Source organism: Patiria miniata, unplaced genomic scaffold (genome assembly GCF_015706575.1).
Source record: "Patiria miniata isolate m_02_andy unplaced genomic scaffold, ASM1570657v1 HiC_scaffold_4, whole genome shotgun sequence".
Classification (NCBI taxonomy): domain Eukaryota; kingdom Metazoa; phylum Echinodermata; class Asteroidea; order Valvatida; family Asterinidae; genus Patiria; species Patiria miniata.
The window spans coordinates 5,052,366-5,079,254 of NW_024037071.1; the positions used below are offsets into that span (position 1 = coordinate 5,052,366).

The 26,889-nt window shown below is 38.0% G+C and overlaps 1 protein-coding gene across 3 annotated transcripts in view; it reads left to right on the forward strand.

Moving 5' to 3' along the window:
- Positions 1–1,948: 1,948 nt before the first annotated feature.
- The window catches only part of LOC119739923 (attractin-like), a 30,631-nt gene continuing 5,690 nt past the window's right edge, over positions 1,949–26,889 (forward strand). For 2 of the 3 annotated variants that reach the window (XM_038215061.1, XM_038215062.1), the window contains exons 1-21: positions 2,001–2,293; positions 9,831–9,917; positions 11,424–11,537; positions 12,351–12,473; positions 13,351–13,535; positions 14,092–14,248; positions 14,971–15,061; positions 15,345–15,570; positions 16,003–16,183; positions 16,519–16,673; positions 17,568–17,720; positions 18,843–19,001; positions 19,385–19,488; positions 19,684–19,795; positions 20,468–20,647; positions 21,434–21,637; positions 22,757–22,834; positions 23,153–23,312; positions 23,819–23,874; positions 24,428–24,592; positions 25,153–25,307. In XM_038215061.1, coding sequence (XP_038070989.1) covers positions 2,073–2,293; positions 9,831–9,917; positions 11,424–11,537; positions 12,351–12,473; positions 13,351–13,535; positions 14,092–14,248; positions 14,971–15,061; positions 15,345–15,570; positions 16,003–16,183; positions 16,519–16,673; positions 17,568–17,720; positions 18,843–19,001; positions 19,385–19,488; positions 19,684–19,795; positions 20,468–20,647; positions 21,434–21,637; positions 22,757–22,834; positions 23,153–23,312; positions 23,819–23,874; positions 24,428–24,592; positions 25,153–25,307 — 3,066 coding nt within the window. In that variant the 5' untranslated portion in view covers positions 2,001–2,072. Of the gene's footprint in view, positions 2,294–9,830; positions 9,918–11,423; positions 11,538–12,350; positions 12,474–13,350; positions 13,536–14,091; positions 14,249–14,970; positions 15,062–15,344; positions 15,571–16,002; positions 16,184–16,518; positions 16,674–17,567; positions 17,721–18,842; positions 19,002–19,384; positions 19,489–19,683; positions 19,796–20,467; positions 20,648–21,433; positions 21,638–22,756; positions 22,835–23,152; positions 23,313–23,818; positions 23,875–24,427; positions 24,593–25,152; positions 25,308–26,889 lie in introns of all 3 variants that reach the window. The other variant, XM_038215060.1, reaches the window with a different exon arrangement.

Sequence of the window (26,889 nt, forward strand, 5' to 3'; positions counted from 1 at the left end):
TCAGAAAGCAAGTAAGGGAGAGCGCCCTCAGTAGCTAGCTAGCTTTGTAAAGTTCTGCTATCCTATTTTATTTATTTCATTTTTTATGGGTTATTAAAGCATTCCTACGGAGATCTTTTGAGTTTTTAGTGTGTAAAGAGATTTAGGTTCTTGAATTCTAGAGAGAGGTCCTGAACTTTTCAATAAAAACATTCAGAAGACACTACTGCACTGAAAGGTGCACCCTCACTGTACATGTACATCAAGTTTTTCTCAGCTCTACATCCAAACTTATGAACGTTGCTATGCTGAGTACCGCTGTAGAAGTAGAAGTACATGTAGAAGGAAAATAAATCATCTGTATATTTCTAAAAATACCTAATAAAAACATTCAGAAGACACTACAGGAACATTAATCATTATCATAATCAGATCATGGTCGTAGGATATTTAAAAATGTTAAACTGTTGATTTTTTTTAAATTTTATATTGAAATGCAAATGATTTCATTGTACTGAAAATAATGAAAAGATTTAATGAATAATGAAAGTTTTGTACACCCTCCCGGTAAAGTTGAACAGCGCCCTCAACAAAATGATTTTGCAGAACTGCACCACCGCTAAACTTGAATAGCGCCCTCAAGCCCTCGACGAAACGCACCAGTAAACTTGAATAGCGCCCTCAAGCCCTCAACGAAATGCTCAGGTAAACTTGAATAGCGCCCTCAACTTAAAAGGAATGAATAGAATGATTTTACACTTTAGATTCCAGTCAACGTAATAGACATTGTCCGTTGCAGTTGTCTCAGAGATTATTCTTTATAATAAGTATTAAGTAACAATGAATGCACAAAGCCTTAAAACATTGCCCTGTCTTTAGCCTTAACGCATAAGGTCTATAGCTAGCGCGCCTCTCAATATGTACGTTTACGGGGCCAAATAGAAATCATTGGAAAGGGGAGTGGTTGTTAAGGGTTGAGCTGGAAAAAAAAACTGTTAATTGATGGACTTTACAAATTTGAACTCACTTAAAAGTAAAATAGGAAATTCAGCCAGAAAAATACTTAATGATAAGAAATCAATGATATGAAAGCGCAGTACACATACCAAGCTTAACATTTGCCCAGTTTGTTGTAGTGACATGTTTATGGCATGAATAAAATAAGATAATACATTGTAATAATTTAACAACTCAATATATTTAGAAAAGGAACAAATGTCACAAAGTATTGTTGATGCCGTCGTGAAATGGCTGCCGTTGACGCTCAAACACCCAAAGCTAATTTGATTTTGCTACATCTAACCAAATAATTGAACCAAAAAGACGCATTTGCAGCCTTAGGCTAGCCCGGTCCCGTACCGTCCTTTCACTGGGCTAGGCTATGCCACCATGGTACCCGCACCCAATTTTGACGTTTATATCGTCATGTCAAAATTAATGATCGCAACTAAGATCATCTCAAATGAAGATGAACTAAGATCATCTTCATGGGCGGGGGAGGGGGGAAAGGGGCGCTTCCCCCCCCCCCCCGGAAAGCAACCAAAAAAAAAAAAAAAAAAGAGGGAAAAAAGGAGAAAGAGAGACGCGAAGTCTTGTTGCTGTTAATTTAATAAGGTGGGGGAGAGGGACAAAATAATTTTCCTGCCAACCCTCGAAAAATGATAAATCTACCTCCATGGTCCGACTGCTCAGTGGCCTAATATACGACATATATGGTGCATCGGCCAACCGGATTTAATTCCAGAATTGAATCACAGGCAATACAAAACCCAATTGTTATCCTAAATCGATCCATCTTGCAATGTCATTTTTCCGTGATCGATCGCGATATCTCCTCCGCGCACCCCCCCCCCCCCCCCCCCCCGCACCTGCATCTAGTCTCCGCCTCATACATTGGCATTGTATTTAGAATTGGGCGCGTAGGCCAGACTCGATAGTCAAGGAAGTAAAAAATGATTTCAGTACGTCATTCCATTCCATTCGATTCGCGTACACACTGCATATAGCGCGCGCATACTGATATTGCTGACTGGCGCTACAGAAAGGATGACATTTCGCACCGAAACTGACCCAATATTCTTACCAAAACAAACATGTTAGACCGAAATTTAATGGGATTTCTCTTCGCCAAGTCCAAGTTTAGGACACAGTCATGCTGTCGTCTGATTTTTATATGCCTAGTTTTGTGTTTAATGGTTGAACTATGTTGGTGTAGCTGTGACTGCTATCGTGGAGTTTGTAGCGAGAATGGTGCGTGTGAGTGCGACGAAGGCTGGACGGGCGATCGGTGTGATCACTGCGGCGGTAGAGCACGGTAAGAATCATCACGATGACTCCGCTGTAAAAAAATGACTCATTCGTGGGTTTCTCCTGTTTTTTAAGTAAGGTAAAAGTGAAAACATGAAAGGAGACTTTAGCGTTTGTACATTGACATTTAATATTTAGTCAAGTGTAACTTGAATATAGTTTTTGAAAAAATTTGGGGGGGGGGAATTTTTGTAGGCCTACTGTCTGTTGCTGTTGGAAAAAAGAAGGGGATGGAAAGAATGTTGCAACCAGACACTACTTAATCGGCGGTTGTGGGTCTATGGAGAGTCAAGACAATTTTTAAAATATTTCCAAACAAAATTGTTCAGTCCCAGATTCATGTTTTATCATCATTTTTGCAATGACTGACCTTCATTGAGATGATATATGAAGAAAAAAGCAGCGTCAGGTTGCAACATTCTTTCCAAAGAAATTTTGGAAATTGCTCTGAGTCTAAACATATTAGTTATTACCACAATTTAGTTCGGCAAAATATATCCACTTGTTTTGTTTCTGAAGAGAAGCCTGTAAAGGCAAAATTCTGGTTTCCGTACATGCATGATGTTTTAGGCCCTACTCAATATATTTTTTCTTGGCTTAACAAGGAAATAACCTCAAGTATCATACTGTATTTTTTCATTTGAATTGAATGAATTGTCGTGTTCGCCAACAAATTTTTGTCCATGCTCAATACAGTTGCAGATAACCCATGCACACGATGCAGTGTATAGTGTGCAGTCTGTATGATGACAGGCGTGACACACGACACGCGTGCTGAGCACGCCGTAAATGATGAATTGTACATGTGTACATGTACGAGCCTGCACGCACGTCGTGCGTAATCTGCAATTGTTGGGATCAGTCCTGTAATAAAGCCATGACTTACTTGCCCTTATGTTGAGTCTGTGTGAACATCATTGGTTTTAACAAATGATAGGGAGAATTTTTTATAAATGTACTACAAAATGATGTCTCTCAGACACAGAAACTCGGAACTTGGTTTGTTGCAGTGATAGTACATCGTGTACATGGGCATACAAGCATTAACAAGTGGAGGAAGTGCCAGTGCTAAGAACAGAAAATATGAGGGACTGGTTAACAGTATTATAACGCTTTATAAACAATATTATAATTATAATATTCACAAACAAATTATATTTACTGCCTTAATTTTTTGTTTTAGTTACTAGATGTTGTTGGTCCAATAATTCCATCCGCATGGTTTGCTTGCAATATTGCAGTATTCAAATGTTATTTCTTTAATTGGAGCCAGAGCACTCTCTTATATAATGTTACCAGTCAAACTGACAGTGTTGATATCACTTGAGGGAATGTGCTTGGCTGTTTAAAACAAGTACTTTAAAACCGGCTAGGGCCGGGGCCTGACGCTGATAATGACCCGAGCCCAATTATTCGCTACCAGGCCCCTAGCAGGTTTTTAAAAAAGTCAAAAATGCACAATTTTCCAATGATTTTATTCAACAATTTTACCTTGAGGTTTTGTGAAAAAAACCTATGTACACATGTATGCAGTAGGCCTATTATGACCAATGTATCCATTGTACCTGTTACACCGTTGCTCTATGATTACACTTTGTACACTTATTGATACACTCAAAGACTTCTTCCATGCCTTACTGAAAATACCCCGATACCCTTTTCATATTATAATATTTTGTCACAGTGCATTTGAAAATGAAATATGTTTTTTACATGTAGTTCATATGCCAATTTTTTAATTTTCTATTACTTGCATATTCCTAACTCATAATGTTATTTCTTACCCATTTTCTTGTATTGCATGTTTTTCCTGGATATCTTAAATGTGTAATGAAGGTCTGTGTGTTCAAATCAGAAACCAGTCTTTCTTCAAACCCTCACATACATAAATTTGTGTATCAATCGTTACAATAACCCTAACTCCCTAGGCCTTTTTGCTAGGATGTAGCCTCAATCCTGCAAAATCCTCCAATTGGCCTCAAGGAAAAATAGCATATAGCCTCAATCCTGCATATTCCTCCGTTATTTCTTGAATATGGTCCATGGAGGGGTGACCACTGTCTGAATCCTGCAAAATCCTCCGGCTATAACTGTCAATAGGCTGAGGCAGAGGCAGTGACATCCTGGAGCAGTGCGGAGGATGTCAAGTATAATCAAGGACTAAATTTATGCACGGCTGAGCATAAACAACACGAGGTCCGGCCCAAGACCTTGACACAGTGCGTACTCCGAAATCGGCAATGCACTTTTGCCATGTAACCTCAATCCTGCAAATTCCTCCAATTTGCAAAAAGGATTTTGGAGGATTCAGGGCGGTTGGGGGGGGGGGGGTAAACATTTGTTCAGTACATGTATGTAGATGTTTTTACCCTTTGAATTTTAAGCTAAGTCCTTAAATACTGCGTCAGTAACAAATACCTAAAATGTGTTGCAGTTATATTCCATGAAAATTCCACACCGTCTAAATGCTGTAATTTGGCAGTCGGTTAGAAATGTGTAAAAACAGACAATATTCTGTAGCCCTACTGAACAGGTGAGAACAGTGTAAATTTGCATTGTGAACAAATCACCAATCAAAAATCCAAGGCTACGGTACATAATTTGCACTTTCCATGTTGTGAACAGCCCTAGTGTATCTGCTACAGTACATGTCAGTGTGAAGATGCACTTTTCAAATTATCATAACTTAAAGGTCTCGTCTTTTTAACTCCCTGCATGTAATTATCATAATTTCTAGTAGTGCTGTGCATCAGAACCGGGTGCCAGATATTATTTAGTTACTTCTCAGACAGTGACAAAGAAAGTTTTTGAATGTCACTTGTGGGAAATTTGAAAAAGAAAAAAGGCCAGGTTACTTGAGGAAAACAAACGTGTTTCATTTATGACCATCACAAAAGTTGCAGTTTATACCTTATACATGTACATGTAGCTACGAAGCCCACCGTACACATGTACCTTGCACCTGCAGTATTGATGCACGATACATCATGCAGACCTTCATAAACAGTCTGAACTGTGAACAGCAACTTTCAAGATTTGAATTTTTGGGTTGGGTTTCTTGATGACAAAATTTAACAGGTACCAGGGTACCCATGTTTTTTCAATCGGGTACCTGGCTCCTGGACTACCCGTTTTTGCACACCCCTAATTTCTAGGTATAAGCATGATGAAGATATAGGATACGTACAGAAAAGCATGGTTATATCCACTAAGTAGAGCAGCCTACATACATACATACGCTTTGACATACGCACTGTACATACTACCTGCACTGAACATGGCATGACTTCAAGCATGATAGGCCGTAGGGAGTGTCCATACATAATACACAATGTACCTGTTCAAGTTGTTGACATAGAAATTAGGCAATGATTAACCCTGTAGTTTACTTAGTTGTATGGTGTCTATAGCGACATGGTACATGGTTGCACGATACGGTAGAGCAAGGTGCACTATATTAGCCTGTAGTTCAAAATATGTGTGACATCGTCTTTGAACATCTCTATTACATCTAACTCAGTCAACAGTGTAGGCCTATGTTTACTAGTCCTGTGATTTCAGGAAATTTTGCCATGGGAATTCAGAAAACAAAACAAACAGTGATTGCCATGAACGCAAACCCGACAAAATATTGCTGCTTTGAGTAATTTTTTTCTTTTTTTCCCCTATTAATATTGACATTTTCAAGCTGGCAATGATTTGCCCTCTGTATGCTGCATTAATTTTTCAATTTTCGTTTTTATTTACTTTCAAAGATTCGGGACCTTGCCCGTACTACAGACTGTCATCTGTAGTTGTATGTCAAATCCTGCCATTGTTTCTGTCTATAAGTTACTGTACATCAAATTATGATGTTATTTTTTTTTCTATTTTGCGTAAATTTAATCTTACAAGTATGAATATTGCGAACAAATCAATATGTTTCAAGGAATAGGCCTACCTTTTCAAGGTCAGTGAGAATGATTGGGCAAATGGCACATGTCTATTGTGACTTTGGAATAACATTTAGTTAGAGTACGCTTTTTCCCAACTGAAGTTGCCAGCAGTTGTATGCTCTGGATATGTACATGAACATGTACTACCTTTGTATCAATATCCACTCCCTGCCACTTCCAGTCAAACACTGATTGATCTTGTGCAGTCAGGCTGACTTCATCCACCATTCTAATCCTGAACAAATCTAATACACTCACTCCAAGTAATTAAATACAAACACTTCACCTTGCAAAATAAACTGGGGCTGTGAATATATGCTACACGCTTGATGCATAATAAGGGAAGGGGGAGGGGGTTACATGTAGGTACAATGTACACAGACGGCATGCCAAGATGCCTCTATTTGCATTTTGTAAAAAGTCTTCACCTTGGGGTGTCGTGGAGAGGAAGTCTCTTAGAATGCCAAGCTCCCGTCTTTACACTCTTAATTGCGCTGATAATGCATTTGAAGTGATTATACTGTAACAGGACATCCTTTTTATTACACAGTTTGAGATGCATGGTATATTGCCAGCATGATGCATGTGTCCAGAAAACGGAATCACTAGTTTTTAAAGAGAATTTAGCTACATTCGTAGCTTGAATCAAACGCTGATTTTCACACATACATGTAGATATGGCCTCTGCACGTGAACAAGAAAGGGCATTTATTTACTTACTGGTTCGCGCATGACTTATTTTAGTCTGAGCGTGCAAAACGCTATTGTGGCTTAGCGTGAACATCAGGCGTTGTCAGCAATACATTCGAATGTCTCTCCCAGTGGTCTCCCCAACTCTCACTTTCTTGCCGTTGAGGGGGTACTTGTGAACGGAGCCCATAAAACTTGAGTAATGAAATTTAATCGTTTACATTCTAGTTGATAATATTAATATTAATATTAATATTATTTGATTTTTTTTAAAGCAAATTTTGTATGAAAAGTGGCAGAAAATTTGACAATCGATTTTAAGCATTGAAACTATTAATGCTTGTCACAAATGGAAAATTGTAGTTCATGAAATAAAGATTCACGAACCATTGGCTTTGGTACAAATACACACATCTCACATACAGACAAAACAAATGTATGTTTACCATAACCTGATCAGGATTTTTTGTTTTTGGCCAAAATTGGGACCTCAAGATTGTCATTGCCACATTTAGCCAAAAATATAAAATAAAGTATATTTTGAATATATATATGAAAAAATAATCTTCCCCGTAGGAGTTTTTGTGTGCCATTGGTTAATATTAACTGGTCAATCAACATGATCAAAGAGAAAAACGTTAAAGATATCCTAAAGTAAACAAAGTAAGACCGACTAATAAAACATTAACAACAACAAAGTTACAAAATAAAATATTTTCCTACCTACCTATTTATGTACCTGGATATTTTTAGGGCATTACTCTAAGTCTAAGTAAACACAGTTTTTTTTTTCTCCGCTACATGAATATCGTACAGAGTTTATTCCCCTGCTTCTAACTTGACCCTTTACAAACTGTGTCGGGCAATTTAATATGCCAGGTCCCTTCATTGATGGGCCAGGTTTTGCCAGGAGCGGGGATTCAATAAGCAATTTAATGCTTAACTCATGACTCAGCGTGTGCGCCTATAGGAGGTGAAGATGACTTGATTACAGATCGACAATAATGGCGGTACAGCCCCCTCCATTCATATGATTGATGCAGGGGCATTATTTATGAATGCTGTAAATTGTCAAAATACGTCAGCAAAGGACAAAACCCAATGTAAAATTATAATTATATAATATAGGTTTTCCCGGCTATTTTAAAAGATATTTCATTCAATTTCGTCCACGAAAAATTTCATACGCTTTAACCAAAACCAATTTAGTCATTTACCATTCAATTTTAAAGTTTGGTCACTGACTTTAGTCACCGGGTCGAGAATATTTGTCATTACATACAATGTATCAAATTTGTCTAAGCTGTTGCCCAATGGCAGCATTCAGAGATCAAATTTGTCTTATATAAATCAATTAGACGAATTTGATTTCTGAATATTAACAAGGTTTGGCAAAGATGAGACAAAATCGATTACGCCGGGACGAAAACGTGTGCTCATTGTTTGAATTTGCTTAAACAGGATTTGAAATTGTCTGACAAGAGACGAAATGAAACATTGTAAGTGCACTTTAATTATATTGATGATAATGGACGAATTTGAATAATAGAAACGTTGATTTAGAATGATAAACATTTTAAAATAGCCAGGAAAACCTATGTTAGTAATCTGGAAACTTGTACAAAATCCTAATGCTTTGTAATATTACTCTTTCCTACAACAGACATTTTCATGTATATTTTACCGCAATTTAAAAATTACAAATATGGTTGATCAATTAATTCCCCTTCTTCATTGTGTAGTTGCTGTTGTGTGTGCTTTTATTTTAGCCCACTTAATGGTCATGCATACACTTGTGAGTACATAACAACATCTACAGTTTATGAAAACTGATTTTTTTTTTTTTATGAGAGAGAAAACACATGTGCTGTAATAAATCCTATCCTTGTGTGTATTATGCACATATCAATTACAGTCATGACAGTTGTGAATGGTATACATGTATATGTGTAAGGCTAGTATGACTGTTGTACATGCAATTCAGTCCTTCCTTGTAATGCTGTAGACCCGGCTAGACTTAATGACACACTAATCAAGCGACAATGCTCTATAGCACTTTGTCACAGCATACAAAATTCATTCGATTGAATTATTAATATTGCACATGTTCCAGGCAGTTGAACAAAACTGTGTTATAATGAAGCACTTGTCATACTGAATGGGTTTGTTCAATCAAATTGCCTGATGTTTGAATCATAAATTATTAACTGCTTCTCATGTAAAATTAATGTACATGTACGTAAGGCAGTATGTGGCAAGTGGTTAGGGTTCTTGACTCATGATCAGAGGGTGAGGGGTTCGAATCAAGCTGCTGGTCATGTGCTGTGTCCTTGGGCAAGCCACTTCACCCCCACTGGAGTATAAAAAGGGTACATATTTGGCCAGGGAGTAACCTGCAATGGACTTGCATTTCATCCAACAGAAATATTCTTAGTCAGTCCAATTAGGAAACCAGAGATAATCATCAGCCTATAGCTAGGCCATATTGGCTCGAGACAGTATATTATGTGGATGATATTAGCTACGAGTATGGGAGGAAATACTACGTTTAAAATGTGCATAGCTGAAACATAATAATCCCATCAACCCTCAACTTACACTAATGTCAACTGATAGCCTTCATGTTGGATACATGATACAGTTTCGGAGTGGCGTGGGATGTACATACACACAGGGCGTATCCAGTGTTCATACAGCCGTGTGAAATCTAAAACCTAGTCAGTGAAATTTAATCACGATTCATTAAAGGTCATTCGGCAGCTGGGTTGGGATTATTTGGGGGTACTGTGCCATCCAAAGAGACTGGACTGGCTTTGGTTTGCTCGTTCTGCAAAGCTGCCCGGATGTCAACTATTAACTATTAATATAATTTAAAAAAAAACTTAATGCCTTTTCTCCACTGTTTGATTTATGTTTCAGATTGGAAGCATCAACAGGCACAATTCATGACTCGCGAGGGCAGTATAACACGGACACGACATGTGTCTGGTTGGTGGATAGTGGCATGTAAGTAGACATTGGCTGTGACTCTCAGGACACAATATGTCTGCTTGAGAGTGTTTGTGTGGCATGTAATGACACAGCACTTGAAAAAAAAAATTAGCAGCCAAAATACATATTTCTCCCCCCCCCCCCCCCTCCCCCAAATTAAAATTTCTCATTGTGACGTTTTTGTAATTTGCATTTCATGCTCAAACCTACCAGTACAAGAATATACAAGTAGTCTATGGAATACATGTATCTTCTTGCGTAACGAGAGTCTGTAGTGCAGTGTATGCGAGCAGATTCGGCGATTCATTATAAATGCAAAACAAGACTGTGCCCTGCCTTTGAGATTCTGACCATTCAGCAGGCGCCTTCTGTCGGGTCTTCCGTAACCCGTTTTTGTATTACAAAAACATTGCAGCCAAATTGACCAATCAACAGCTTAGTCCACAATTCTGATTGAAATGACGTCATTGTTTCTAAAGACCACTCCGATTGGCTGGCCTGGGGTCGCAATAAAATTGACATGCTACGATATATCAGACGTTCGCACCGTGGCTCTGCCCACGAGAATGTCTGATCCTCAAGACTAATAAGAACATGTGTGACAAAAAAAACCTTCAGTTATAATTAAACTTGGCAGTGACGATCTACTTCATGTGTTGTCGAACATCCAGAAGACATCGGCATCAAATGATGCATGACATGTCTGGCACAAAATATGATACAGTGTACACTGACGTATGCCTTGGCGCCATTCAAATATCAAGAGGGCTTGGGCAGCCTCTTACCACCCTTTGCTATTCAGAAGTGTTGGACGTTTAGCAAAGCCCTTCCCGTAGGCATGTTATGACAGCATTAGATATGTGCGTAGGCACACAGCACTTCACATCTATGGGTGTAACATACGACGGCCTGCATTGACCAGTCGTCTTATAATCAACAGCCAACTAGTCTCGCAAGAGAGTGTCTGGTTTAAAAGTTCTTTATAACATTCAGAAATATAAAAATACGGTAATTAAATATTTTATTGGAATGTCACGTGCATATATTTCACAGTCTGAAATAATTAAGATTTCAAACAAGGTACAAGTATAGAAGATTCTTTTTCATATTACGAACATGTTATTTTGGAACTTTTAATTATCACGTGTTGTGCACGGCCAGACACATGTTTTTGTTATTCAACCGGAATGACCTTTGAATATCTTATCATGATTCACATCTTCTGTAGCCGCATGACTGCCAATGCAGGTGATACGATCAGTAATGAGGATCTGATAAACATAGACACACATACTCACTGTGTGGGCTGAGTTACCTAATAAGTGGCATGGTTCGGATCCTTGCGCAGATCAATAAACAAAATATTATGAATAAATACTGAACAAGGAAATTAATATGTGGCCTTCCAAAAGAAGCAAAGTAATACATGTATGTCAGACATGTCAGATGTGGAATTAGAATGAACGTTTACCCTTTTATTATTTTAATAATAATTTGATTGTTTTATTGAATTTTTTGCAGGCCAGGTACGAGTATCAGCTTATATCTAGAGAGTTTTGCTACTGAGTGCAGCTGGGATTATCTCTACATATTCGATGGAGACTCCATTTATGCTCCATTAGCCGCAGCTTTTAGGTGAGATTTGGAAAGAATGCCTTCAAACATATCAATACACCCATTCTACATGTATATACAAATTCTTTAATCCTGTCATTACTTGATTACAGTGTTGTTGTGTTTTTAAATTCAATCCATTTGGTTTGTTCTATAAAAAAAAGGAAATATCTGCAATGTAAGGCCCAAAAAAAAATAAGTCAGTCTCTGGTCAGCGCGCGCGTCAATTTTAATCATGCGCGTCAATCTTTTTTTTTTCCAAAATGTTCCGCGGTAGCTCCAACAGCGCCCTCTATTGCCGTACCTCCTCAATTTTTTTTACCAAAGAGCACCAAGGAATGGGAAATTGCACCAAGGCAAATGATCGAGAGCACCAAGGCAAATTATGGAGGACACCAATGTACATGAGGACACCAAAAAAGCAAAAAAATTCCCCACCTTGTCTGTACAATCCAAGCTTGGAAAAAAAAAAAGCAGCCGCGTCCCCGCGTCAATTCCGGAACTTTGGTCTGACCAGAGACCAAATATTTTTTTTTTGGCCTAAGGGTAATGTTGGAAAATGCACACATGCTGTTTAGTAATTGTTCGACGCAGATGGAACTACCTAACATAATTGGCTATTTAATGCAGTTTTGAAAATATAATGATGACAATGATCAAAACAGTTGGATGATCTTACCTTTTACACACATAGAGCATGAGTGAGATTGTGGCATTTGTTATATAACTGATCAAAAACACAACTAGCAACACCCGCTAGCTTGCTGTAGGTGAACCCCAAGTACACGTAATAGTGCAGGGTTGTTTTCATGTTCAACTTTTCTCTTGGTGCAGTGGACCCATACGCTATAACAATGTCGACATCGTACATGAAGTCACTACCACATCAGGCTATGCTTTCCTGTACTTCTACAGCGATGCTGCTTTTAAATTTGAAGGTTTTAATATAACCTACAGGTGGGTTGATTGGAATGTCCTGGAAATTGTTTGAAAATATCCTTATTAACCCTGCTCTGCAAACATACATTCTGTGCCAAGTTGTCCTTTCAGTCAAACTCGATCAAGTGACTGTTTCTACAAGTTACATGTAAGAGCTCCCAGCCTACAAAAAGCAGGATTGACTGGCTGTGACTGTTTATGTAACTTGAAACAGCTATGCTTTGACTGTAGGCGATTGATAAGCCAACTGGGCCTACCACTTGCCTGCTTTTGTCTGTTCATTGACTTTGACTAGTCACAGTGCTTGCTTGAAATGTGATCTGAATGTTGGTGACTAGCCTGTGTAAAAGGCATGGCAGGGAAGAGATTGGAATTTTTTTTACTGTCTGACTTTTCAGACAGCAAGACGGTTAAGTATTTATAAAATATTGCATGCACTAAAGAGGTCTTGTGATTTATAATTTGAGGAAAATTGACACCGACATTACAATCACATCAAAATATTTTGAACAAACAAAAATGTATGCACACAGAATAAAAAAACATATTTTTCTTTTCAAAATTTTTTTTTTTGAAGTACGTCTCTGCAAACTACACGTACATGTTATGTATATTCTCCAATTATCATAATGCGACATCTGCATGTACATGTAGTAGATATGTTTTTAATGATCGTTTCTGTATCAAGCTACGTGTATACATAACCTTCACTATGCCCAATCACAAACATCTGTGAAAATAAATTGCTTTCTGTTGAATGAATTAACAGTTGCCATTAAAAATTCTGTATTCCTATGATAATTCTCTAAAGGGAAGCCTCGTTATCTCGATTTGAATCCTGTAATGTTGTATGTACATGTATTGTGATACTGTACGTCATGATATTGTGCCACAGAGTGGATGGCTGTCCTATGGGATGTTCCAATCATGGTGTGTGTCATCCGGTGTATAAAAACTGTACCTGTGACCCCCAATGGACTGGTTACGCCTGTGACACACCGGCATGTCCCGCTAACTGTAGCGACAATGGGGAATGCAGTATCAGCCAGAAGATATGTGTGTGTAGACCGGGATTTAAAGGTAAGTTGACGATAAAATACAATAAGCTAACAAAAAATAACTGAATGTACATGTACAATTTCACTATCACTACTACTTTTAGACATTTTAATTATCTTGTACTTGTACTGTGGTTTCTTATTAAGCTACTACGATTCTGTGTTCAGATGAAAGCAGTTTTGTTTCCTCTGTGACTTTGTGTAGTCATCACTTCCTAACATGTGAAGTGGCGTCAAGCCGTTGCAATTAATCCGGGAGGAAATAGATTGCTGAGTTCCTTGTCAGGATCTCTGATGAATTCCTGTCTGAGTCAGAGATGTATACATAGATAAGCACGCCCAATCACTAGATCACTATATTAAAGGCAAGAATGCAGCATCACTACCCGGTAATTGCGTTCAAATTCACGGTCAGAAAATTCAGGCGAACGTCAGTTCTTTTTCGACATGTCTGTGACACAAACATTCCTGCATTCGGTTATTAACATGAGTTTGCATGTACATGTAATTCTAAAATTACATTTGCACAATCTGATTTATTTTTATATCTTCATCATACATGTATCTTCTTGAATTAGGATCAGATTGCAGTATGGTATCAGATGAAGGTTATTGGCAAGTTGAGGAAGACAAAGCATATGGTAGAGCATCAGCTGCAGTGGTTCAACAAGACAATATAGTCTGGGTCGTCGGTGGCTATGAGTTTGACAACAAACACAACATCACAATTGTCAGGTAGGAATATAAACTGTTAATACCTGTCAATCACTCAAACAGTGAGCATTGACCAATTAGAACACGACTTTTGATCAGGTGACTATGGTAGCCAGTCAGACTCTGTCACAAAGTCAAAGTTCCCCTGGCCTAGAAAAACATGGAAAAGTCATTGAATTTTATTTTAAATTTTCCAGGCCTGGAAAAGTTGGGGAAATTTGTAATAATGACAAAAGTCATGGAATTTTGTAAGGACCAATTTATTTTAATTTTTAAATGCCTTGTATACATAATTTTGCATTAGAATGTATCTGATTTACTGTTTTTATTATACGCGACAAAATGTGACAAATTTAGCTGATAGAAACATTTTGATTTTCAAAGGATGTTGTTTTTCTGTTTCTGTTAACATGGTTAAGCACTGATCATGGTACAAATTTAACAGGTTTGATCTGCACTTTGATGAACTAGGCCATGGATTTTTTATAATTTGGTCATGAAAAAGTCATGAAAAAGTCATGGAATTTTACTGTCCTTAAGATGTAGGAGTACGATGAAACAACATGCAGTGTCTAGAGCATTCCGGTTTTCTGTTTTGCAGTCGTTCTTTATTCCTGCCTTGAGTTGTCCACAAGCTTAACATTAAATAGCAATTTTCAAGAAGTTCAGTTCGGAGTTGTAAATCCACGGATGGTTTTGGAGAATTTCTATTATGTGTCTTTTTTTCCGTTTCTCTCTGTTAGATACAATGTAGCCGATGGATCTTCAGAAGAAATAACTCAACTTGGAAACATTCCACGAACAAGATACGGTCACACGGCAGTTCTTTATGAGGTTAGATTTACACAGTCCCTACGTCCACAGAACATGGGTCTTATAAATTTAGAAATATTTACAGTTTATTTTGTCAGATTTCTGTTTGGTATTTGTGTGAAATTGACTCATTTAATCTGTTTTTTGTTTTTGATCTTTTTTTTTGCAATGGTGTCATTATATTGTAATGTCATTAAAAAAACAATTGATTTATCTACATGTATAATTATTTTAAGGCAAAAATGCTACATCCTATTCTTTTTATTTTAGTGAGAATTATAATCATGTTTTGATTCTTTCCCAGGATGCCATTTACATGTATGGAGGCTCACTTCACGGGAGTCAAGTTGTTGGTGAACTGCATGTATTCAACATTACGTCATCTACATGGATGTCCAATGTAACGTTGGATGGTACTCCCTTACCCGTGGAGGGGCACACAGCGGTCCTGTATGAAGACACCATGGTGGTCATGTTTGGATATAGTCCCAAGTATGGCTACCTCAGCGTGGTTCAGGAGTATAACTTTAGTGAGTAATTTGTGCTTCTAATTTATTTTCATTAAGTTGCGTTCCCGGTGCTTTTTTTCGAATTTCATCCCTCAAAAATTAGATTCCTTTTCTATATTGCTATTTTTTCTAGCGATAGTATCTCAAAGCTTAACCTGGTGAATTTTCAGCTCAGTGGATATTACGCTTTTTGAGAAAACTGTGAGAAGCCATGCACAATCTTTTGATAACGAAACATGATTTTGTCTCTAGCAATCTTTACTTCCGCAAATGATCCTATATGCCTTTAACCAAGCAAAAAACGGCATCAGCCAGAAATGGACAAATGCTACATTTAGGATTTAGAATTGTCTTTGTGAGGTACGCTTTTAAAAATATTCTGACGACTATTCTAAAAAATAAAAACCCAATAAATTACATTACTAAATCTGGTCTGCACTGTCCTTTTCACAGTCAACCAAACTTGGACCATAGCCAGAACAACAGGTGCACAACCTCTTGGAACGTATGGTCACTCCAGCGCCATGGATCCAATCAGGAATATAGTCTACATCCATGGAGGATTTGTGCCCACAGCTGCCCAGACTGATTTGACAGACGACCTGTATCAGTATGACTTAGCTAAGAAGGAATGGTATGTATTCAAACTGCACCTCCTCTGGTTCCACTAACAAGTCTTGTACCTTGACTCTCTGTTCTCTATTTTCAAGTCTTAGTGTAACCCCTGTGGTTCCAGTAACAGTCTTATACCCTGACTCTCTGTCTTCCATGGGAAAGTCTTAGTGTCATCCCCGTGGTTCAACTACCAGTCTTGTACCCTGACTCTCTGTCCTTTATAGGCAGTCTTAGTGCAACCCACATGGTTCCACTTACAGTCTTGTACCCTGACTCTCTGTCCCCTATATGCAAGTCTCGATGCACCCCCATGGCTCCACCAACAGTCTTGTACCCTATCTCTCTCTTTTACAGGCGTGTCTTACCATCCAGCCTTCAGCCCAGGTTTCTACACTCGGCAGTCATTCTCAACGACATCATGTTTGTGTATGGCGGCAATACACACACAGACTCAGTACAGTACACGGGAGCAAAATGTTTCTCCAATGACTTCTTGGCTTATCATATCAGTGAGTATACATCTATCAGTGACATTTATTTTCATTTTGTGAAAAAAAAATTGAAGCTTGGGGTTTAAGATCTTCTTGTTGTGTTTGCCATTCTGTGTTTTGATTATCTTACATCCTCGCATTTCAAATATTATATTACTGTTAAAAACATTTTAATGTGAATATTTTCTGTTTTGTGATGTCATATCATTGAGATTTTTTCGGGATTTTAACATTTCTGACGTTACAAAGATTCTGCTAGACATGATACAGATTCTGCTGGAATCGAAACGTTAGGCTGTCTACTTTTGTTTTGAGTTGTGTATATTTCAGGTCAATCCAGTCAGCAAGCAGTTTGTAGCAGTTTATTCATTTTCATATTACTGATATGATTGAGTTCGTAGGACCTCTGTATCTGCAGATTAACCCTTTTGTCCCTGTACCGCCCCAAACCGCCCTGTCTGTTACTCACTGTACCACTAAAAATCATCCCAACACTGTATGGTTGTATGTATTCATCAGGGAAATAATATAGAAATAATGAATATTTATGAGTACAGTGGCAAGAATAATTTCAGATCATTCCATCTATCACTGAATGAAATTATTCTATCCATTGCACAAAATGTGACACGTTCATGACTTGTTTTATACAACGCCTGGATAAATCTTCGTCATCTGATTGGTCAGATCCACCAGTAGTGATACTACAGTGGAAGTTCTGTTTACCTTGGATTAGAACTTCTATTTTTGCATGCGGCCGGGCCGTGAATGGGACGAATAATTCAATGACATGTGATCAACAACCTACCAATTAGATGACAGGGATTTGCTCAGGTGTTGTTTAATGAAATACAATGCATTTCCAGTGCAGGTGGTAATGGATTAATTGTTTATTGTCATCCATTGTTTCAGGCTGTCAATCATGGAGTACTATTCCTTCAGACGCGACTATATCTCCGGATATCCCACGATATGGCCATGCGTCGTTTGTTTACGACGATAACATCTTCATCTACAGTGGTTTCACAGGAGTGATGCAAGATAACATCGTTGTTTACCACCCAGGTCAGTTCTCCAATCAGTACCGTTAACACCGTTCATCTTTTCCAACAAAATTTCAAAATTGAGTTTATTTTTATATGAACATGTTGGTAGCAAACACTGACTAGTCTAGTCACAGACTCCTGTGCTAGAATGTTTCCAATTGTTGTCTGCACATGTTGGTACCAAACAATGACTAATCTAGTCACAGACTCCCGTGTTAGAATGTGCCCAATTGATGTCTGCGTGATCGATCAAAAGGAAGTTTAGGTCAAAGTTTTCCATTTCATCACAATCATCATTTCATTATGTTTTGAATTGAAATGCTTTCTTTTCTTTCGCAAAGCCCAATTATTGCCCTTGACTGGATATTAAGCCTAGTGCACAAAATAAGATGTTCAACATGATGCAGATCTATCTTATACATGGTGCCCGGATGTGTTGTATTATTGTACAATCTTGCAGGTTAATGAGGTCAACTTGCACGCTCTGTTCCTTAATTGAGAAGTTACTGTGAACAGTTAGTCATGGATAATCCTAAGTGTCCAGCCATAAAAACCTTAATTTCCTTAGCTTGTTTACTTACCAGCATTGTTAAACTTCTAACAATAGGCTGTGGTCTTAATCCTTCCTGATGTTTATTGTTCAACTTCAGAGGTTCAACAAAGAACCATTTAACACCTCTGTTGAACTGTGTACTATTATGTGGATTGAGCAAGTGGTCAGTGGGATACAAGTTTGAGGTTGATTGGATTTTTAAAATTCATGGATGACTTTTTTTGTTTAACAAGTGTGTTGTGTTGGTGTAGCTTAAATCAATTTCTAACTGACTATGGCAGTGCATAGGCAGTACTGCAGGTCAGTTTCAGGTGAAGGGATATGAAGTTTTAAAGTAACTGTGTCACACAGAGAGTCACTGCACAAAAAAGACGGCACTGTGGAGAGCAGTGAAGCGTGACTGAATCTGCCTGCTTGCCCTGAGCTTAACCACACAAAAGAATTGTCCAGGGCAGTGAAGTGTTTTCCATACTCCACAGAGGATTACCTCAAAGGATTTGGTAACTCGATTTGAAAAAAAATTAAAAAGGGTTTTGCAAAATATACAATATTTCACATTCTTAATCCCCTCTATTAATTCCTCTGTAGGTAACTGCTCGGCGCGTACCAATGAAACTCTCTGCCTGGAGATCACACCTGGATTGTCATGCCAGTGGGATGATGACGATGACCAGTGTATACTCAGGGACCAGTTTGAAGTAGAACCAGGGAACACGTCCTCAGAGCATTGCCCCAACATTCCATTGGGTGAGTATTTGCGATGACATTGTAAGGAAAAACAAGGATAACTGTAAATAAAAAATAAAGTCTGCCAGGAGCTAATAAGGCTCATCAGACCGGCATTTATCTCCAGTTTCCTTAACATAAACATTATTTCTATCCCCCTAGTCCATAGCAGGTTACTCCCCAGCTAATGCTGGTATCCATTTATACTCCTGGTTGGAGAGAGGGAAGTAGGGATAAAGTGGCTTGCCCAAGGACACAACATATGGCCAGCAGCTGGATTCCAACCCCTGACCCTCTGATCATGAGTCACGAACCCTAACCACATGGCTCTAAGGTTATTTCATATTTCATAATCAAAATGTGTTTCTTTTTGAAACTGAGAAACTGTCTTGTCTGTTTCACAGGTCCAGATTGCATTGGGATTGGTGACTGCACACACTGCCAGCTGGCGCCAGGGTGTGCTTGGTGTAATAGTGAATGCAAACACCTGTCGGAGTGCGATAGCCGGGTAGGTCTATCTGTGTTCTTCTCTTGTTCCTATTGAAATGGCTTCCAACAACTGATAAACTCTCATATTCTTAGGGGCCTCTATTTAGTTTTGCCGTTCATTCAACTCAGAAACAATGAACTCTTAATGAAATTGACGTATGTTTTTGATTAACTGGACAGATTTTTCCTCTTTTTTGTTCTGTTTTCCGACCAGCATGATATCTTCTGTTCGGTCTCTGTATGTGGCCCGTTTAAGAACTGCAGATTATGCAATGACCAGGAAGGGTGCAGATGGAATGATAACGAGTGTCAGAGTTATGGCGGAGGTATGTACGAGGGATTGTCTTTTATCAACAAATCAAGGGTTGATATTTTTTTGTTTTTTTCCTGATATCTTGATGTTTTTTCAGAATTGTTCCTGACTTCGGTTGTGTTTAAAGAATCCTGTTCCCATAGTTTACCAGCCAGTGCTTGGCGAAAAAAATGCCAGTGGATGGCAAAGGCATTCCAGACAGAGTGGGGAGAATCGACATTCTGAAATAAAGTCTTAACCCTACCCCCCTAGGCCTTTTTGCCTCAATCCTGCAAATTCCTCCATTATTTCTTGAATATGGTCCGTGGAAGGGTGACCACTGCCTGAATCCTGCAAAATCCTGCGGCAGTGACTGTCAATAGGCTGAGGCTTGGCCAGTGACATCCTGGAGCAGTGCGGAGGATTTCAAGCATAATCCAGGCCTATATTTATGCATGGCTGAGCAAAAACAACACAAGGTCCGGCCCAAGACCTTGACAAGTGTATCCTACGAAATCAGTGACGCACTTTTGCCATAACCTCAATCCTCCAAATTCCTCCACTTTGGCAAAGAGGATTCCGAAGGATTCAAGGCGGTTACGGTTATATAGTGCTACTGTGGATTGCTTGGTACTTACAGGAGTTAGACATTTTCAAATGGGCATCCAGAAGCTAACCATTGTTTGTCTTTGTTTTTTATTTGAAGGTTCTAAAAGTGATTGTGGCATCTCCTGTGATGACATTTCAAGCTGTCGTTCCTGTCTGGGGGAAGCTTCATGTATGTGGTGTAGCAACCAGCAGCGCTGTATCAACTCCAATTCCTACATTACGTCCTTCCCATATGGACTGTGCTGGGAGTGGCACACCAATCAGAAAAACTGCCCAGGTGGGTTGTCTCTGCTAGTTCACTAGACTATCACAAGACAATTCACAGGACAATGCACAAGACGATTCACTAGACAATTCACAAGACAATTCACAAGACAATTCACAGGACAATTCACTGGACAATTCACAAGACAATTCACAGGATAATTCACAAGAGAATGCACAAGACAATTCACTAGACAATTCACAAGACAATTTACAAGACAATTAATTCACAAGACAATTCACAAGGGAATGCACAAGACAATTCACTAGACAATTTACAAGACAATTCACAAGACAATGCACAAGACGATTCACTAGACAATGCACTAGACAATTCACTAGAAAATTCACAAGACAACTCACAAGACAATTTACAAGACAATTTACAAGACAATTCACAAGACAATGCACAAGACGATTCACTAGACAATTCACAAGACAATTCACTAGAAAATTCACAAGACAATTCACATGACGATTCACTAGACGATTCACATGACAGTTCACAAGACAAGTCAGTAGACAATTCACAAGACAATTCACAAGACAATTCACAAGACAATACACAAGACGATTCACTAGACAATTCACAAGACAATTGTCAAGTCAATTCACAAGTAAGGCCTGCTGTCTTACATGTCAAGCAGTTGCCGTGCAAAACTCAATTCAATTCGAAGTTGGGGCAAACATTTTAGGCATGCGCATGCTCACAATAATCTTTCTCGCGTCCGGGTCATGGGGAGTCCGTCCACTGAGTTAATCATTTGATTAATTTTTGCGTGATCGTTTCTTATTTCAGTGACCAACTGTTCGTTATATCAGACCTGCGATAGTTGCCATGAAGATCCACACTGTGGATGGTGCGACTCGGGTGACATGACCGGTATAGGTACGTGCAAAGAGGGCAGTCTAACCGGCCCAGTCAAGGTGGATGACGCTGGTGACGCAGTGGTGGATATGGGACTCTGTCCGGCCGAGAGTTGGTTTTTCTTTGACTGTCCATGTGAGTACACAACTTTCGGCTTTCTGTTTTTGAGATGTTCTGCAGAATGAGTTATTCCATTGGATAAAAATGTTGCCAAGTATCAAGTAACATGCATGCTTGTAAAACTGAGTGTTGGTCGTTGTATGAAATTAACAACAGAATGCTGTCACGTGACACATTGTCATGTGACAAACTGTCATGTGACACATTGTCATTGTATCAGATGTGTTCTACTAACTTTCCATGAAGATATCACTGATGGAATGGTATTGGTAGAATAATAATGCTTTTAAAAAAAACTTGACAAAATCAAAAAGGTGTAGAATTTGAAAAGGTTGTTATCAATCATGAATTCCACCCAATTCTGAACTAAAATTCAATTTTACGGAGGTTATAGGCATTGACATCTTCAAGAACAGCACATTTGCACCCCATGTTGTACACTGTCTTTGTGCTCCAATGTAGTTCATTTATGTATACAATGTGGATTTGGTTGTCCCCTTATTATTATCCCTTCCAGTTTTTATTATTGATAGAAACCTCCCAACAATCAAAGCTTGAAAATAGTAGATCTTGCATGCACCTCCAACAGAAATCAAACACGGCTAGCTGTGTAAATGAACTTCAAATATTCCCTTGTTTGTGAGTTGTTGAGTACCAATTATTTAGAACAGATGCAACACCTGTGTGAAGAATAAATGTTCAAATTAGAAACGGATGTAAATTGCATTATGACACTGAACATTTCATGTAGAATGCAAGATTAGAAATAAGTGTTTGGTGGCTATAACATTGACTACTCAATGCACATTGATCAAGGATTGATGTTGAAAGCCTCCATTTTTTTCTCATCATTCTCATACCTTTGGGTGGTTGTATTTTCATCTAATTTTTTGAGATTGGAAATAAAGTTAAATGAGACACAAAGCTGCATTTTCAAGGATTGCATTAAATAAAATTATATATGGGCTTTTTAGATGACTAGACTCATCATGGTTATTGATGTCTTAGATACAGGCTAGTATTGTTGGAGGTGATTTTGTTGAATCGGTGTTTTAAGTTGCCATTTCTTTTTTTGTTTATCCCAATATCCATTTGTTTGTTTTCTGTTTTTGTTTCCTCTCTTTTTTTACCCAGCATGCCAGTGTAATGGACACAGTCGATGTGTGAATGAAACTACGTCCATATGTGAAAACTGCCAGAACAATACCACAGGTACTATCGTTGAAATAAAAGGGGAATTTTATTGTTTCCTTCTTAGGAGGTTGAACTTCTTAAAGCTCGTAACGTCTTCAAACAGAAAAAAAGGGCATTGGTAATACAACGAGGCATACAATATTTAACATGTCCAGCTGAAGGTACTTCCAAAATGCAGAAAATAGTGGACTCGGACTTGTAGAAACATATCAAACATTCATTTACCAATTCAGATAAACTGTATCCCTCAAATTAAGAATGAAATTGAAGAAAATTAGTTGCACAGTACCGGTAGGTAATAATGTGACCATGTTGTGATGTCATTTTTTGTTGTAGGCCCAGAGTGTGAAATCTGTGCGGAAGGTTACTTTGGCGACGCGTTAAATGGTGGTTCCTGCACGCCGTGTGAGTGCAACAATCATGGAACATTGTGTGACAATTACGGAGGAAGATGTTACTGTAATACCAAAGGCGTGACTGGGCCTACCTGTGACAGGTAATTCACGTAACAGTAAAGACGATTCCCCGTGCTGTTTTCAAGTTTCACCCTGAAAAATGGATTCCATTTCTAAATTGCTATTTTTTCTTGCAATACAATAGTTATTCACTTTTGAATGAGACACCAACTGAAAAAAAGCGGCCCACGTTTAGCTGTTGAATTATTACTTTAAACATTTTGAATTACTAGTCAAAATGCAGTCATCCTCCAAGAGTGATTATAAATAGCAAACTACTCAACAAATGAAGTCATTCTTAATGATACTTGAATGGCAAATTAGAAAGTTCCAAGGTAACAGGGACAGCAAACATGTCACACTTCGGACGCTAAATTTATAGAACGACTCGTATATCTTCAACTGTTTTATCCGTTTGCGTGAATGTTCATCCTTGTTGGTACTTGGATCTCCAATCATACTTGAACTTTTCATCTCAATGCTAAAATATTCCGTACCTGAAATAGTTGTACAAAAATCTTCTCTTTTGTTTGTTTTATTTTTACAGCTGTGACATTCAACAAAACTACTATGGCAACCCTCTAAATAGTGGAACTTGTTACTGTAAGTCACCCGGTCTGTTTGTCTGCAACCACTTTTCTGTCTGGATGCTTTGTGTCCCTAACTAACAAATTTTAATTTGCTTCAAGAGCCAATGATACAAATTTTACATGAAACATATTTTCAAATGAATATTAGAAAGCCTATTGGGCAGGATCTTTTGTCAAAGGCAGAATATATTTTGTGCAAATATCTATGCCCTGAATGGAATAAAAATAATAGACCGCAAATTTTTGTTGCTGTGTTGGCCCTAAACAATAACATTACAATTTTAAGTGGGATAATATTACAATAAAATAACAATGAATCTTGTGAATTTAAATTTGTAACAAGGATAAAAAAAAATTATGAAGCTACGTTAGGGCTTTATCTGCAGGAACATTATAGATGTATGAATTTACGAATTGGAAAGTGTGAAGCCTACTTTGAATGGAATAAATAAGATCAAAAATTATGACTTTTAACAAATAGATCATATTTGACACTGTAAAGCAGCTTTGGTTTAATTTCATCTTCAAGTCCTTTGATATTTTCTGATCATCTGTCCGATTTGCAGATAAGCTGTCGATGAATTACGAGTACACATTCAACCTGTCTTCCAATGATGATTTGTACTTGACAATGATCAATCTGATGACATCGCCCGGTGTCAGCAATCGCGATATCGAGTTCATTCTTCAAGTCGGCAAAAATATCAATATGAACATCACCTACAGAACCAGTAAGTACAGCATGAATTCAGGTTGATTTAGATTTTTGATTGTTGGTCTGTTGATTATTTTGATTTACAAACAGAAGGAAGATGGGACTTAGAATAGAGTAAGACTGTAATGACTATAGGGCTGTGCATGCTCAATTAATTTAATATTTGATTATTCCAACTTGGATTCGATTGAATATTCAAATATTCGTTTTTTAAATGCGCTGATCAAGTGAAATAAGCACCAGCCTAAACTGGCCACTTTTGGGGGCTTGCGAGTGCCTGCGGTAATTGGAAAATTTACAAAAACAAATTAAATAATGGAAAGAAGAGGTAGTGGAATTGTCTGGCTTTAATGAAGAAAGTTGAGCTCATCCGAATAAAATAACAGTGTGGATGTTTTTCATCATGTCCCCAAGCCTACTCAATTTTTCTCGAAAAGCGGTCTCGAAAATATGCTATTCAGAAATATGGTTGATGATCGAATACTCAAATAGTCGGCATAGATTCGTCACAACCCTAGCTGACCATTAGTTGTAACAGCAGAAAGAAAATGTGTATTTCTTTAATTGTTTACACAGATGGAATGCCTGGCATCGAGCGTGAGATCGTGTTTAGAGCCAACGTCGATTATTACACCACCACCCTGTCCGCCTCGGATTACAACTTTGAAGATGAAGCAAATACAACTTTCTATGTCTACCTCTCGAACTTCACCGTGCCACTGTCCTTCAAGGTAAATAAACCAACCAAATCACGGCTAGAAAGTACTTTCAAACGATTGTTCCACAATACCAGATTATAGCTTTGCAGTATGCTATGACATCTGCTCTGTGCAAAGCTAGGCGTGCTACTTTTTGGATAAATGTATTAATAAATAAAAAGTAACATTGTGGCGAGATATCCTAGACTGTGTTGCCGTTGGTAATACTTCCCTCGTGTCCAACAATGCAAGGTTTTTAACTGTTAAAAACTTAATACCAGTGAAATGTTACTTCTATGGTGATCATTGCAAAGTGTAGATACTGCCCTCAATGGTTTATGCACAGAGCAGATGTAAAAAAAAAATTGTAAATTATTATTTGATGCATTTTTATATTTAGATAAGGCAGGAGTGACTAGACATACATTTAATTGTGGGGCATTCTCGCAAAATGAGACAGAACTGGACAGAGGTCAAAATGAGGGTTTGCTGGTATTAGGAAAGAGAACAGAATTCTCCTTACATTACTGTTGACAAGTTATGGCTGTTGAACCGACATGTCAAAATGTAAAATACTGAGAAAAAAACTTTAAAGTTTCAAGTTTTGTAGTCATGAAAATGAAAGATGCCAATTTTTTTTTCTTAAAAACACTTTTACTCCACGCTTTTAAAACCATTTCTTTAAAGCAAGTGCAGTAGACATATCAAAGGTTACAAATATCAATAAATCGGAAAAAAATCAGCTCCATTCAGTTTTTTGCATTTTTCTCCATTACGGCCTGTGCGCAATTCTGTCTCATTTTGCAAGAATGCCTCACTAATGGTTATTGTATTCGGTTCATATTCTTGTTTATCCCATATCAACAGATACACTCGACAGGCAGTAAAGAATTGCAACTTGTCATATATTCATTGTTACCCTACCTTTATCAGTTTCTTTCCTTAGATGTGAAGATCTTTTTTCTTAAAACCTCCACAAGAACTAAACGTAAAACCACACAACATTACCACAAGCGCACTTGGGTCATTTCATAAATTTAGGGTCGAAGTTTGACATTTTTCCTGTCCCTGTTACCTTGGTACTTTGTAATTTACCATTCAAGTATCAATAAGAATGACTTCAAAATGTTTTTATTTGTTGGGTAGGTAGTTTGCTATTCATAATCACTCTTGGAGGATGACTGTATTAAGTATAAAATCATAGATGTCAGACAATAACAGGGACAGGAAAAAAAGGGGGACCCCAAATTTACAGAATGGCCCACATAGATTTATCATGGTCTCCATGTGTACATGTACCCTCTTCAGTGGTAGCATCTATACCAGTTTCTCATTCAGCAGCACTTTTTTGCCCAACATTTTGTTCAGCCAGGCTACGAGACCATCATCAGTTGAGGAGTCTTATCAGAACGTCTTGATCCATCCAACTCAGGACGTAGTTAGATTTGTCCACGCCTAACTCATTCTTATCATGAGTAACATTCAATGGTTCTTTTAATTTGTATAACCAATTTAAAATTCAATCCCAAATTTTCTGTTGCTTTTCACAGCTGTTGTCTATTGTGTTACATTGAAAATGACGTCATGTTTGTTTCTGTTCATGAATCCCTCCAAC